General features: G+C 55.4%; 1 protein-coding gene across 1 annotated transcript in view; it reads right to left on the bottom strand.

Moving 5' to 3' along the window:
• Positions 1-5078: 5078 nt before the first annotated feature.
• The window catches only part of MBTPS1 (membrane bound transcription factor peptidase, site 1), a 52028-nt gene continuing 41352 nt past the window's right edge, over positions 5079-15754 (bottom strand). The window contains exons 19-23 of the mRNA XM_044255641.1: positions 13762-13902; positions 11702-11833; positions 10575-10701; positions 7419-7549; positions 5079-5868 (exon numbers count right to left, since the gene is read on the bottom strand). Of these exons, the coding sequence (XP_044111576.1) occupies positions 5672-5868; positions 7419-7549; positions 10575-10701; positions 11702-11833; positions 13762-13902 (728 nt within the window). The 3' untranslated portion in view covers positions 5079-5671. The remainder of the gene's footprint in view (positions 5869-7418; positions 7550-10574; positions 10702-11701; positions 11834-13761; positions 13903-15754) is intronic.

The following is a 15754-nucleotide window of genomic DNA, read 5'->3' as shown; positions in this document are numbered from 1 at the left end:
TCCCAGACCTGTGAATGCATGAACGGACACAGCAAAAGGGACTCTGCCAATGACAGTGAAGGACCTTAGGATGGCAGGAGTGTCCTGCATGAGCCGGGCAGGCCCTCGATAGCCTCCCGGCATCCTTACCACAGAGACACAGGAGGGCTTGGAGGTCAGAGAGGAGAAGGCGGGGTCAGGACTTTGAAGGTGGAGAAGGGAAGGAACACAGGCCCTCTTGTGGCTGAAAAGGCCTGAGACAGGCTCTCCCCCGGGGGGCCTCCGAACAGAACCAGCGCCACCCACACCTGATTGCAGCCCACGAGGCTGATTTTGGCTTTCCAACCACCAGAAGTAGAGAATACGTATGTTTTCAGCGCCAACTTTGCAGAGACTCGTCACAGTGGCAACATGAAATGGATCACCCTGGGTTCTAATGGTTGGGCCCCTCAGAGAGGCTGGAGGTCTGTGGACCCTCCACCTGCCCCAGCCCACACTCAACTGCAGGGCAGAGACTGGGCCTCCGGGTGATACAGAGCCCAAGGGCATGGGCCATGCCAAGTGCTGCTGTACCCTCCTTCTAATGAGAGGCTGGTGCCCAAGTTAGGGCCCAGAACCCAGCTCTGGGGGAGAGAGGGCATTGTACCCCCACACCCAAAGGCGTAGGCTGTTTCAGCAGCCAGAGAGCAGGCGGAGGGCAGAACAGTGAGGACGGTGCCCGGCCTCAGCAGGCCGTCACCTGGGTCCTGACCCCGGGCCCCTCCTCTTCGCCCTGCCCCCACACCTGGGGAGATCTGGGGCCTTGGGTGTAAATCCTGTAACATAAAACCCACCATTGTTAGCCCCTGAAAAGCAGAGTCCAGGGGCGTACAGCACACTCACAATGTTGTGCAACCACTGCCGCCACGTACTTTCCAGAACATTCCACCTCCCAAAGGAAAGCCCTGTATCTGTCAGCGGTCACTAGGCATCCCTGCCCAGCACACTAGCCAGCTATCTGTCCCTCAGCCACCTATCCCGGACATTCCACATACACGTGAGCACACATTTTGTGGCTTTCTGTGTCTGGCTTCCTGCCCTCGGCAGGAGGTTTTCCAGGTTCATGACCAGTACTTCATCCTCTAGTGGCTGACAAATGTCCCAGTGTCTGGATGTGTCACTTTCTGCTCATCCGCTGAAGCACACACCTGGGTAGTTTTCAGCTTCTGGCTCCTGTGAACAGTGGGGCTGTGAACGGTCACCTATAGACTCTGCTCAAACACCTGTTTTCGATGTGCTGGGTCTACGCCTAGCAGTGGAGCAGCTGGGTTGTATGGTCACTGTTTACCTTGGGGAGCTCTGAAAACAGATTTCAAGGCTCTTCCCAAAGAGCCTATAATTTAGTAAGCCCGGGGCCAGGCCCAGGAATGTGTATGTCTAAGCTACTCACCTGTAGTGCCCTGTTGGCAGCAAATGAAACCAGCATCCTGTGTGTCGTCCTCCGCTTATGAAGGTAGTACCAACCACGAAAAAGAAAAAAAAAAAAAAACAATCAAGAATCTTACTATTTCTCTGGAAACTTCTATCTCATCTGTCGATGGGTCCTCAACTCCATTCTGTGTCCAGCAAATCTAAGTAGGATCCCCATTAATACCAGTAAGTGGGCATCCTTCCTGCCATGGGGAAAAGGGAAGCCTGGCGTTGAGGGCTCCAGGCCCAGGCCAGAGATGGGCTGGAACTCGGGTCTCACCTTGGTTTTCTCACCTGGGAAGTGGATGGGAGACATCACAGGTGGCTGGGACATCCACATGGCTTCACACAAGCAAGACCCGGGCCAAGGCCAGGTGGGTGGGGGGCACTGTGCAGAAAAGGGGTGTGCACTCGCCACTGGGGCAGCGTGCATGGGGCCCCCTCCTGTGGGGGCAGAGGAGGTACACGGGCACATTCAAGAAGACCTCAGACCCTCATGTCCTCTTACACAGGCAGGGCTGAGGGTGGTGACGGGGCACCCGCCGTCCCCCTTCCCAGCTCGCCTCCATTCAGGACCTTCCAGGTTTCTGCAGAGAGGACCCCTGCCTGGGTCCTGAGAGAGCAGCACTAGGGACGAGTTGTGGGGCCCAACTGCCACACCCAACCTGGCCCCGCAGGGACCCCAGGGATGTACCTGTGTTTGTGGTGGGTTGACTGCCCTATTTTGTTTTTTTTTTAAAGATGTAGCTGTGCTCTAGGATGATGAGAGTTCATGCCAGGGCAACAATAACTCCCTATAAGCAGGGAGTTGGCCCACCCTGGGATGGGGACATCCTCTCCAGAACATGCCAGTGCAACCGCTGACCAGGGGTCTCTTCTGGGAGAGGGCATCTGTTTCCCAGACCCCAGCATCCACTGGTTCTCTTCAGAGACCTTGTCCCCTTCCAAGGAAGCACCCCCCCCCCGCGCGCCCTGAAGACCTCTGAGCTCAGCCTCACCCACTCCACTGTCCCCTCCGTCCTCTCACGGTTCTGTCCAAGGCCTCCGCGTCCAGTCATCCTCCTAGCATGTCATTGTCCTGAAAGTGAAGCGCTCAGGCTCACTTCTAATCCTGCCTGCACCAGAGGTGAGGCTCTGGGACAGCTACTGTCCCCCACCCCCACCCCGGCCGTGCACGGAGACTCAGTGCACAGAGTCTGCTGGGTGCGGTCAGCCTGCCGCACAGCTCCTGCCGGCAGCCCTCGGGCTCGCACACAGGAGAGGATCCTCCTCTTTCCTCCTACGTTATGCCTCTATTAATACGACGCCTTTGGACAGGCACATCACAGCACAGGCTGCCAGCTCCTGGGCACACCCCTACCCACCCCCAAGGGCTCCAGGATGGCTGTGAAGCTGCCCCGTCCTCAGAGGCCCACTAGGGTCTTCACACGGTCGCTAGTGAACTTCACCCTGCTACATCACCCCCCACGTGGTTTCCCGTCACGGAACCACGGTAACCGCAGGTCCCTAAAAATCCTGCTACACTAACAACTCTCCAATTCTCGTCCCGTCACAACTCTGCAACCCTACGGACCCTACGCCCAAGCCTAAGCCATACATGTGTGCACCCCGCTGGCACAGTCCACCCCACCTAAACAGGAGAGCCAGTCCCGAAGGCAAGGGACACATGTGGACACCGACCTGGAGGGCCAGGTGAGGGAGCCTCCCACCAGGCAGGGACAGGGGACATCTACCAGGGAGGAGATGCCCAAGTCTGCAGACAAAACAGGCACACCCACGGCCTTCAGCTGGCATGGACTCTGCGGTCTAGCACTTTGTTCCACAATCACAAGGCGTACCGTGTTAGAGGACTCCGCAGCAGAGCTGGAGAGACAACCCAAGTCACCAAAAATGTCTCTAATTCCGTCACTCGCCACCATACTCCAGGTTTCAGGCTTTTCTGGAATAACCTAAAGACGTGCTGTCCCCGAGGCAAGGCCTGGGCATTCCAGCCCGTCCCAGCTCCCACAGCCTGCGGTCCTGTGCCCAGGCTGTCTCCTCATTCCCAGGACCTGCCTGGACCTGTGCAGGAGCACAGGCTGGGACCCCGACTTCCACAGTGCTGAGGTGGGTGGTGAGCTGCCCACACCTGTGGGGGACAGGCAGTGGGACCAGAAGGCCCCACAACAGACGGTGCCCGAGCCCTGGGCTCTGACACACCCAAGCTACCCTCGGATGTGCGGCCCACCTGACGACCATGGGGCTACCGTATGCCAAGTGCTGACGTCCTCTGAGCTGCTTAGGGCACAGAGAGCTCTGTGGGGACCTAAGGGATGCCTGCAAAGTCACAAACATGACCTCTGAGGATGGCCCGTCGCAGGGAGAGGTGGGCCTTAGCGACTTCTCCCTCATCTCGTGGCCTGGGCCGCCTTCTTCCCAGGACCTCAGCAGCACCCTGATCCCTCGGGTCTCTGCCCCTCCGGTCAGTCTGTCCTCACCTGCGACACGAAGGCTGAGGTCAACCGGTCGGCATACGGAAACAGACCGGATGGGCAGGGGTTAAGTATTACTGGGCTCCCTTGGATGAGACCATGGTTTCCTACGAATGGCACCTGAGAGATAAAATGGCCTTCATCAAAATTAGACACTTGCACGCTTCAAAGGAGACAATCAGGAAAGTGAAAAGAGGACCAACAGAATGAGAAAAAACATTTGCAATTCACATACCTGGTAAGGGACCTGCACCTAGAATACAAAAACAAGTCTTACTCACACCGTGATAAGAAAAACCCAGTTACAAACTAACTCCAGACAGACGCGTCTCTGGAGAAGACACACAGACGGCCCACAAACAGGGAAAGATGTTCAACATCATTCGTCTTTAGGAAAATGCAAATCCCAACTACAACGAAGACAGCACTGGACACCCACGTTGTGCTAGAAGGACGGGGCGGTCAGGGGCCTAGGTGAGGGCGCAGAGAGGCTGGGACCCTCGGAGCCCGCTCCTGGGAACACATAATGGCACCCACGCTTTGAATAGGAAAAGCTTAGCAGTTCCTCAGGAAAGTAAACGTGGTGCTCTAAGATCTTACTCCTGGGTATTTACACGCAACAAGAGATGAAAACTCATGTCCGCGCAGAAACTCGTACACAAACACTCTCCGCATCAGTTCTCCAAGGAGCTAGAAAGCAGAAGAGTCCCAGCGTCCGCCGACGGAGGAACGGATATACAAGGCGAGCCCATCCGCACGCCGCGCCGGTGCCCGTAGCCACCACACAAGCGCGTCTTACAAACGTGTACACAGAAAAAACGGGCCACGCATCACGTGATTCCACGTGCGTGAAATGTTCGGGCCAGATATAGCCGGGTACAGGAGGGGCTGCCGTGGGCTGGAAGGGAACGGACACAGCTAGACTTCTTGATGGGACAGCCTGTTTTGGGGGTGAAGAAGTAGTTCTGGAATCACAAGAGTGATAATTACACAACCTCGTGAATATACTGAAAACCACCGAATGGGACACATCGGAGAATTTTATGGGACGTGAATTAGAGCTCAAACCACACCCTCCACCCCACCTCCCCCTGCCGCCCAGCAGGCTGACGGGGACCCTGTTCCAGGTGGTCATCAGGGAGAACGGGGGCAGGTAGAAGAAGAGCCCGTCACACCTTCTTTTCAGCTTCATACAGGTAATGCGTATTTATTGAAAATTTTCTTCACCGACAATGGTGAAATCAAGACCCCGAGTTACAAAACATGATGGCAGTTGATACTTATAAAAATAAAGCAAAGGTCTATGTTTCACAGATCTGTGCAAATTTCCTTCAAATCTCTGTCCGTCCTTTCATCAAAAAGGAGATCACGGAATCTGTGTTATTTCTCATGATGTCATAGTAAAAAAACGGCATTCCACTGACAAAAAAAATAGCTTTGCTTCCAAATAGCTCAAGTCTTTAAAGTGACTTTTCCCAACAATAAATATAGAAAATAGCCTTTGATGAGCACAGTTCAGCTTGGTCAGAGCTTCCGCTGGTGTAAGGCGGCGCACCCCCGCGGGTCGGGAGCCCCCAGCCAGCGCGCCTGAGGCCCCTCCGGGTGGTCTCCCCGGAGACTGACCCACCAGCCCCTCCTGCAGGCCCCCGGGAGGCCCGCTGAGGACAGACTGTACGAGACCACGGCTGGAGACGTGACCCCTCCCCGGCGGGCTGCCCCTCACGGCCGTCCTCGAAGGCTCTCTTTGGCTCTCAGGGCCGGCGGGTCTGGGGTCACACGGAAGGCGTCTTCGGCGGGTGGGCCTGCTGCACGAGCTGGGGGCGCTTCACCCTGGGCTTCCTGCGCTTCGGCCGGCTCCTGGCCTTGTTGATTTGTACCACGAAGAAGGCCAGGACCACCATGGCTCCCAGGAAGGCAAACACAGGGATGGTCTGGCCCACCTCCTGGTTGTAGCGACCGGGCATGATCCCTGCAAGAGCACAGCGGCAACGGTCAGGGGCACCCGAGCGTCCAGCCACCGCCTCTCTGCCGCGGAGGCAGACGCGTCAGAAACGAAACGAAATGCATCAGCGAGGCTCACGGGGCAAACGGAATTTTGAAACCTTAGGTGAAGGGACGCGGGTCATGTGCAGAGAACAAATGGGAGATTCTCAGATTAGCAGCCTTGGGAGTGGAGGGGTGGGGTGGGCAGAGGTGTCCTGAGGGGAGGTTTTTGCTCCTTCCTCTCCCTATGCCCACCTTAGACAGAGCCCAGGACTGACCCTTCTTCTGTCATACACAACCTACACAAAGGGGTGCGAAGAGCTGCTTCCGGTTCCCCTAAGTACACGGGAAGGCGGAGGAGTCCGGACGCTGGGCAGGAGACGCTGGTGTCAGACTGGCGGAGTGGGAGGACGAGGAGGGAGGCCAGGCAGGGCGCAAGGACAGCTGGCCGCACCCCAACCCTCCTGGGAAAGCCGACCACAGACGCGACACGCGGTCAGAAGTCAAGAGTGGCACGTGGAGGACACCTGGTTCCAGAACGAACCACCATCGGTACACCGCCTGACTGCAGGCAAGGCCCTCAGGAGCTGGGCGTCACCACACAAGGCCCCCGGGGTTGGAACACATGGGCCACGGGGCCAGTTCCCGGAACCAGGAATCCCACGGGGAGCTGTGACCTCTCGAAAGAGCACAGAGCTCTCCAGAGGGGGGAAAAAAACCTGCTGCCGTGCTTTGCCGGAATGACTGGACCCTGGTCGCTCCAGGTAAAAGATGACCTGTCCCAAATGGTCTAGTCAGGCCAAAAGCCACTGCCCACGGAGGGGACATTCTGTCACTTGGGATGAGGAGGCACAATCAGATCAGCTGAGAGGCAGAAACACACTTTCAGGGGAGCATCCCAGCCCAGGTGGGCCAGAACGGAGAATCAGCAGAGACCTCTAGGCTGAGGGTTTAGAGGCCAGCGTGGCTCAGCCACTGGCTGGGACCCAAACCACCCAAAGACAGAGGTGTTCCCCGCATCAGACACATTTGCCTGCAGAACTTCGACAAGAGTGTGCAAATTACTCTACAGGAAGAATTTCAGGTGTAACACCTGGCTATCACAAAAGAACTTTGTTTTTCTGAATTTGAAAATCACGGTAGAAAGTTCTGAAGGGAACACGGTATGTAATCCCTGAGGCCCACTTCTGGCCGTGCTGATTCATACCACAGAGAAAGCATGGGGGCGCCTGGGTGGCTCAATGGGTTAAGCTGCTGCCTTTGGCTCAGGTCATGATCTCAGGGTCCTGGGATCGAGCCCCGCATCAGGCTCTTTGCTCAGCGGGGAGCCTGCTTCTCTCTCTGCCTACTTGTGATCTTTCTCTGTCAGTGTGTCTGTCAAAGAAATAAATAACATCTTCTAAAAAAAAAAAGAAAGCACAGGCCAGATGCTCCCAGGAAGGCGAAGGCAGGCCTACCTGGCCCACCTTGAGGGGGTTGGAGGGAACCGGAACAAAGCGAGTAGAGTCTAGCACACCGAAGCCCCTAAGAACTGACCTCCGGGAATGTCCCAGGCACCGCTCTCTCCGGGAGACAACGGCCTCACTTGAGGGCGGTTCGATCGGAAGTTGGGTAATACCACTTTGTCCAGGTCAATGGAGAGCAGCTTCTGGTGTTTCCAAAGATTACTTCATGAAAACAGATCAAAACAGAGTGAAAATAAGCAGTCGCACTAGCTTACGGAGCATCACCAATCCCTGAGAAGTAAGAATGGATTTAAGGAGAAAGGTGAAGCCATATCCCACCGACACCGACCTAAGCCCAACTGCATAGCACACTACTGACAGCTCCCAGGTCCCAAGACAGAAATGTCAAATCGAGTCTGTACATGTCCTACTGGGTTCCTAGCAGGCCCCCAACGGTCTGCCTCCGCTTCAGCTGCACACATTGTCGCGCAGTGGGAGAGGAAACCACCCATGAACCTCTGAAAGGAGTCTGAAGCCAGGAGCTGAAGCCAGGGCTCCAGGTTGCTGGGGAGCTGGCGGGGCTGGCGGGAAGGTGCGTGGACGTCTCTGCCACGGGGCAGCACAGGCAGCGGAGCTTGCTTTCCGAGGAACCCAGACCAGCGCGGCCTAGGAGGCTCCATGGGTGCCAGGAACCAGCCAGCCTCTGTCCTCAAAGATGTCACCACAAGGGAGGATGAGGCAGACACACGATGGCGGAGCCATCAAGAAGAGCCAACCGTGGGAATGCATGTCGGCCTTGCCCGCTGGGCCAGGACGAGGAAGAAGGGCGACGTGTCCCCTCTGTAAACGCTGGCCTCACCACGGTAGCTGCACAGCTAGTCTCCTTCCTGATGCGGAGACCCAGCAACATTTTGGGGTCATACCTGACGCACAGAGAGGCTGACACGCTACAGAGAGCAGCAGCAAGCTGGTGGGGGTGGGGGGGGCGCCCCGATTAGAGCAGCGGGCTGCCAGGGGGCCACGTGGAGACTGCTCTGGCCAAGTCGGGAGAAAGAAATACAGTGTGTCTGCTGATTACGAGCTCCCCGTTTTTCTGCTTCTTACTCTTCTGGAAGCGGGTAGCTGGCCTTGTACTTCGGCCGACTGAGGCAAAAAAAATACTCCACTCTCTGGGCACCTGGGTGAAGGGGCGCCAGGGGACCCGGGTCTGGGAAGGTGCTTTATGCGCAGGGAAGGCAGAAGCTCCTCTCAGCGACCTGCAGCTGGGCAGTTGCTTGGAAAATACCGGTGAGCACGACAACCTCCCCTGCCTCACAGGACCGGACTTTACCGCTGAGGTTCCATCCTCTGAAAATCAAACTGACAAGGTCAGGTTATAGAATCCAGGCCAGATACGACCCTGTGGCTGAACAGATGCGGGCCGTGCTGTATTCTGACATGAGATCCAGCTCTGGAATGTAATTATCTGGCGATGGCACTTTCTAGTTGAACAACGGTGGAAAACAGCACCCTGTGTTGTGGTCCTCCAACACAAGGACAGAGGGGTCACCCGGCCCACAGGTTCCTCTCGAGTGTGACATTCCTGCAACTGCTCTAAGTAAAGACACCCGGTGCCCAACAACGAAACTCAGAAAGGGGTCATTTCAGAAACAGACAGAAACTCGTGCTCAGCGCTGGACTAATGGACCCTTTCCAGGGCTGTCTAGAGCCGTCTGACGTGGTCTCAGATCTCTCGGCTCCAGAACTGAGACCCAGATGTAGATCTCTGGGGACTGAAAATAATTTTCAGCAAAATGTTTCATGTGAGATAAGGGGGAGCCTGATGGGCGGTTAAGAAGCAATTCCCAGGAGTGCTGGCGGATGCCAACCCCCGGCGCTGCACGGCGTCCGTGACGACCGGCTGGTGGCGGCCAGAGGCCCGACGTGGGCGCGCCTAAGGACACAGGACAGCCTTATCTGCTTCTGAGTCCCCAACAGCACGGGGGGGAGAAACTGGGCTTCGGCAATTCTGGCCAACACGGGCTGTCCCCTGACTAGGACTGCTGACGACAGCTGGAACGAAGTGTGGCCTGAATGCTACAATAATGGGAGGTTATGAAAAGATGGATGTAAAAATGGAATCTTATCAGAAATTTTTAAATGACGGGATATTAACTAGAATGGAAAACGACTCTGTAATTAAAGTTTCTGGCAGAAATAGTTGAAGAGAAGATGACATGAACACTGCACAATCCCACTGTCCTCGGCCGAGTGCGTTCTCCAGAGGACACACGGTCCGCGCCTGGTGCACTGAGCAGGCTGTTCACGACGTCCGGGCCTCCTCCTCCCAGTGGCTCACTGCGTCGACGGTGGTCCTCTGTCCCCTGCCACCCCCAGCCCCGGCCCACCAAAGCCTGTACACACCAAGACCCAAGCTAAGTGGGCAGCTTGGCAGGGGGAGCCCCGGCGGCCAGGAGGCAGGAGCCCTGAGCCGGTGAGGCGGGGGGCTGCCCGCAGCACTGCGTGAAGGAGGCGTGCGAGGGCCGCCCCCCGGCTGTCCTGGGACACAGGCCCCGCCTCACTGTGCCAGGACCCCAAATCAGGACAAGCCCCCATTCTTCTGTCCAGAAATAGGGAGGAGGAGTGAGGGGAGAAAACAAGGGAAGCAGCGTGCTCAGCGGGCTGCGGCGCCCAGAGAGAACCAGCAGGAGCAACTCTCGCTCTGGCTTCTGGAAGCGAAGGGAGCAGAGGAAGGAGTCGATGGTGTCCGTGAGACGAAGCAGCAGGCAGACCCGCAGCGTCCGGGCACCACACACGCGGGGGCGACAGGGACTGGGGGAAGGGCGCGGACACGCACTCCAGGCCAGGCCCCAGGCGGGAACGCACACCTCCCCCGAGCAGACTCGGCCCCCTGGAGAATCCACACCACTAACAGGGAGCACTTGCCTCTTGAACCCCAAACCAGAAGAGTCAGAGCTTCTGTTCAAGTGACAGCACTGTCAGACCTCAGCTTTTTAAGCAAGAATCAAGCAAACCTAATACAATGCTAATTACCCAAAGCGCTTCCTTAGGCAGGACACCACCAGACAGCGTAACTGTAAAGGTCGATATGGGGGCTCACCAATTAAATAACATCACAAAATGGCAAGCCAGAAGATCGGATGATTCGATAATGATGTCAGTAAAATTCCATCCTCTCTTATAAAAAAAAAGAGTAATGAATCACAAACCCCGCAGAAGGAGTGGAAAAGCACAGGAAGGCACTAACCTGGGAGCCGTCTCGTTTAGAGGCTGTGGCTTGGCCCACGACAGATGCGGACAGGCCGGCAGAGCCCGAGGCTCCGGGCCTCCCAAACGGGCCTCAAGGACCTTGGAGTACCGGTGCAGGTGGTTCCCTGGGGCGGCAGCAACACCAGCGACACAAAACCACGGTTGTTAGGAAGACGCCAAGAGACAACTGAGGAGCCTTAGCCTGTCTGTCTGCCTGCCAACAGGCCCACCACGTACCCTGGTAACCTGGCTCCCAGACGATGACCAGTGCCCCTGGGGGACACGTGCTCACTGCTCACGGCAAGTGAACAGAGAGGAAGGGCCACTCCCTTTCAAGTGGCCACGCCACATGCAAGGCCGTGGCTGGGCGACCTTCACTGACCACACTTCCACACACCTGTAGGTATGCTTCTGGAAGAAAAGCTTTCTCTTTTGGAGTGTTTACTTCTCAGGCAAAACAAAAAAAAAATGTGCATCTTTAAATTTCAAAATTTCTTCCATTTCTCAGACTTGTGCTGTCCAGTACCGTAGCCGTGTGTATGGGTACTAAGCACCTGAAATGGCGTGTCACGTTCCAACGGCTTTGGTATACTGAGCCAAAGAACTTCACTAAAATGAATTTCATCCTTTTCCTTTTACTTTTTTAGCGCGGCCACTGGAAGATTTACAATTATATCTGCAGCTCACGCTATGCTTCTGGTGGTCCCAGCGGTGAGGACCTGAACACTCCGGCCTGGTGCGCACACAGGCCAGCCGTGTCCGACACACAGCGGGCAAGGCCACAGGTCGCTGTGGCTCACCAGCCAGTGACCTTGACCAGTTATATCTCTCAACTCCTGTCTCTGCATCTATTCTCCCAGAGCTCTGAGAGGCCCAGGGCAGGTGATCCGTGTACCTGGCACTCAGTGAGTGCTCAGGAACACTGGCCCTTCTTCCCACAGAACCCCAGGAGCCACGGCTCCATCTGAGAGAGGGCATGATACATGCTAACTTGGGGAACCGCGAGAACTTCGGAGGTCGCGTCCTTTCTATTCCCACGACAACCTGCCTGCGAACGCTGGCGACAGCCGGGGGCTCGCCACCTGGCCCTGTCCCTCGCAGGCACGATGGCCCACGCACACTCACCTTCCATCCTCTCTGGAGTGGCCGAGCCGGCTCCGCTGGGAGGGCGCTGCCGGTTCCCGGAATGACTGAGGCTGGGAGGGGTCACCCCGTAAGACGTGTACTGAAGGAGTGCATCAAGGAGCCAAAAGCAGTCTGTGGGTTCAATGGGCATGCCGTTTAGGGATCAGAGTGTTTTCAAGGAATGCTTATAGCAAATTAAAAGCCCCCCGAGTGAGGAGAAACAGGACGAGAGGAGGTCACCTATTCCTGAGAAGCCCACACACACCAGCACGACGGACAGGACCTGACCGTGGGCTTCACTCCTAGCCCTGGGGCTCACATGGGTCAGTGCCACTGGGCACTGGGCTGGACAGGCTGCCCGAGCACCACCTGACTCTGGGCCCCTCACCAAGAGGACAGAAATCCCACCCAGGGATGGCCGGACCACATGACACCTGTTGAGCAAAGAACTGCTCAGAAGAACAGGGCACCAAAGCTGCTGCCCGTTCCCGGAGGCTGTCCTGGGGGAACTATCGGGATCTACACTTTGAGGGGTGCGCCGGGACCACTGTGTGCACGCCACCGGAAGTGAGTTCAAGGTCAACACAAGGGCAGAGTCTAGTAATCTGGGCCGCTGGGCCCCAAACACAGCACAGGGAACAGGAAGCAGTCATTCTGAGGGAGCCAGCAGGGAGTCCAGGCGCCGGGCTGCGGCCGTGGCTCCTCACAGACCCACACGAGGGTCCTTGGGTCAGGACATGGGAGACGCTGTGGTGTCTGTAAACCGGGCCCTGCTGCCTCCACGCAGGTTCGGCCCACGCCTGCCACCCCGGACCCGGTGCCACCAGCAGGGGCTGGACAGGCCGCCGACAGGCGAGGCCAGCAGGAGCTTCCCTCCCTCAAGGGCGCTCTGGCTGTGTGCGAGAAGCACGGCCGCCGGCAGACTTCGAACCAGGACAGGCCTCTCAGGCATTTAAAATTTTAATAAAGACTCCTACCAGATCTCTAGTCTTAAAAGGAAATCTCTATGGAAATAAAACATTAATCTTCTTTCAACTGTGACTTTAACCTTTTTTAAAAAGATCGACCATATTCTAAAGATTTACACAAAATGCTAGGAATTCAGTCAAGTTCAACTTCACTCAGAGATGCACGCACACCCAGCTCACGCTCCAGGGGCTCGGCCCTCTGCTCCGGCCGGGCTCCTATTTGCAAACGTGAGGCTCTGGCCCCCTCCCCAGCCCCGTCATCCGGGGAGCCCGAAGGCGAGCTTCAGCCCTGGCTGTGTCGGCACCTCACCAGGCCAAGACACGCAACACCTTCACCTCCCGTTTCCTCCTTCCCAGCGAGAAATAAACAGTCTGCGTCCAGGCTCAAAACCCCCAATGTGGAGGATGCACGGATACCGAAAACGCGGATGAATGCCAAGGACCAGGCCCCCCTCGCTAGTTCCCCGAACTGAAGAGGGTACCGAACGCCCCCACTAATGAAGGCTCCCAACGGCCAAATCCCAAGTCTGGGAGAAGAGCCAGGCACTGGCCCTCCGGAAGAGTGGGTCCGACCTGGGAAGGGCACCGCACGCGCAGTGCCTGGGACGCACAGCCTCCGGGGGTGGGGGGGGCACAGCAGGCGGGGCAGGCAGAGCCAGGCAGAGAGCCTCTCCGCAGACACACCATGGTCCCAGTGTCTGCCGTCCTGAGGACAGCAGCGCGGCAGGGAAGGCAGCACAGCCCACACACGCAGGTTCAGCTCACTCTGTGTGTCCAGACTTAGACACCCAGCGAGCGAGCCCCATCACCAAGGCAGGTCCCAGTGTCTGCCGTCCTGAGGACAGCAGCGCGGCAGGGAAGGCAGCACAGCCCACACACGCGGGTTCAGCTCACACTGTGTGTCCAGACTTAGACACCCAGCGAGCGAGCCCCATCACCAAGGCAGCTGGGAGCTGCCCGGCCGCACCAGGCGTGCATGCCCCCGGATCTCCCAGCCCCTTATCGGTGCCTTTCCACAGCCCAGGGGAACAAAAGGTTTGGCCACCCGTCAAGAAGCCCATGCTGCTTCACGGCTGCACCCCCGGTCCTTACCCCTCTGTCGGTGACTGTCGTCCAGGCAGTTGGAGTCTCCATACAGCACGATGCGACCTCCGCCCTCAGTGGGAATTTGATAGAGTCCCAAAATGGGCACGTTTTCAACAACTGCTGTCTCCTGCTTCAAAACCTCCAATCCTAAAATAATACCACAACAAAAACAAAAATGCTGAGGAATGAATAATTTTGTTGTTGTTGAGGAATGAAATGATTTTCCAATCGCTACTTGACATTTAATGCACACAATGAAAAAAATAAAGAATGAAAAAGATAAAAATCATAGCAAAATCTAATATTCAATCTCAACAGTGCGAACTTTTGCAACAGGAAAACATCTTTAGTGCCACTAATTTGGTTTCAGCAAAACTCACTTGTGTGTATATACACACTTCCATGCCATCCTCGCACGCCTTCACTTGCAACGGTGGAACACAGTATTCGTAATCCTGAAAACACACATTTATGTCCCCTCTGATTCTGACAAAAAGCCTACGTCCTGGAGATGCATTCACAAGGGGTCGCTGGCCAGGCAGCTCTCGGCACACAGAGGCACCTCTATGGCTTCAGCTACCTATTCCTAGGTTTTGCATTTCATTAGTAAAAGCAAAGACAAATAGAACTGATTTTTAGAGCAGATGCCCAACTACTTTAAATTCAGACTGAAGGCACTTGTTATATCTCTCACAATTACAAATGTTCCAACAGCAGAGCCTTCTTACCTCTGCCCAATCAGATTTCACAGTTTGCAGTGGCCCATGAACCAAGAAGTCAAAAACGCATCAGGGCCAGGGGCAGCAAGTGCCCGGGACCTCACTGCACACCCTAAGAGGCTAGCCCTGAAGCCAAAACGTCCCTCTGCACTGCACAGACGCACACCTTCTGCGTGCTTACCATGCTGGCGACACCTAAAACCAGTCTGTGGCTCTAAAAATACGGCATATCTTGGTTTCTGTGGATAATCCCACAAGGAACTAACTGGAAGAGAAAACAAGATTCTCTTTGTTGGAGGGAAAGACAGAGCAGGAAAACATGAAACGGGGCAGGTGTGTACTGCATTGCCATGCGGCCTCGTGGTAAGTCAGAGGTTTGTTTCTTTATGACAAAGGGTCCCCCCGATTCAGTATAACTCAGATTTCCACATTCTTATTTCGTACCCACAAGATTATTCAACTTACAGGCTACTTGGAAATAAAAAGCCCCTTAGAAAGCACTTCAAGGTAATTAATTTTTATTTTCACCACCAGAACAGCAAAACACACACCCTGAAATCTACAGTGATTCCCCCCATCCTCCCGCCCCCAAACCAGGCAGCAACAAGCCAGCAATGTGACCGCTCCTCCCACACCCGCACCAGAACCACGCTGCCCTGGGAGAAACAGATTCCAGAAAGAATCACCAGCCCATGGTAAACTGTGCCTAGCAACTGGGAACACAGAATCATTGATGTGCCTGAAGTTAAAATACAATCTTATGAACACAGATCTATTTATTGACTGACATTGCCTTGATAAAGGGAGGAAAAATCACTCTAGGTAATTAAAAAAATACATTCTACTGTGCAGATGCAAACGAATGACAGGGAAATTCTGCTTCCTTGTCATTTTTAACCAAAGAAACTGTTCCTAACTTCTAATTATAGATAATAGCAACCTTCATTAGCAGCAAAACTGCAAGGGAAGAACTTTCTTTCCTTCAAATTCCTTTTTTTCCCCTTCTTCTTAAGATTTTAAGTCATCTCTATATCCAGTGTGGAGCTGGAACTCCCGAGCCCCAGATCAAGAGCCGTTGCTCCCCCGACTGAGCCAGCCACGCGTCCCGCTGCCCTTCAAATTCTTAAGAGAATTTTAAAAGATGACTCCGTAATTAATATGCTTCATACAGCTAAGAACGTTAAAACATGGTCAGCAGTTTTCTAAAATTTTAGTGATCTGGCAATCACAGAGACAGAACAATTCACAGATAGTAACAAATTTTAAGCAGCTTTGAAGGC

This window comes from Neovison vison, chromosome 7 (assembly GCF_020171115.1).
Source record: "Neovison vison isolate M4711 chromosome 7, ASM_NN_V1, whole genome shotgun sequence".
Taxonomy (NCBI): Eukaryota; Metazoa; Chordata; class Mammalia; order Carnivora; family Mustelidae; genus Neogale; species Neogale vison.
The sequence above is the reverse complement of the archived record's forward strand: the minus strand, read 5'-3'. Positions and strand labels throughout refer to the sequence as shown.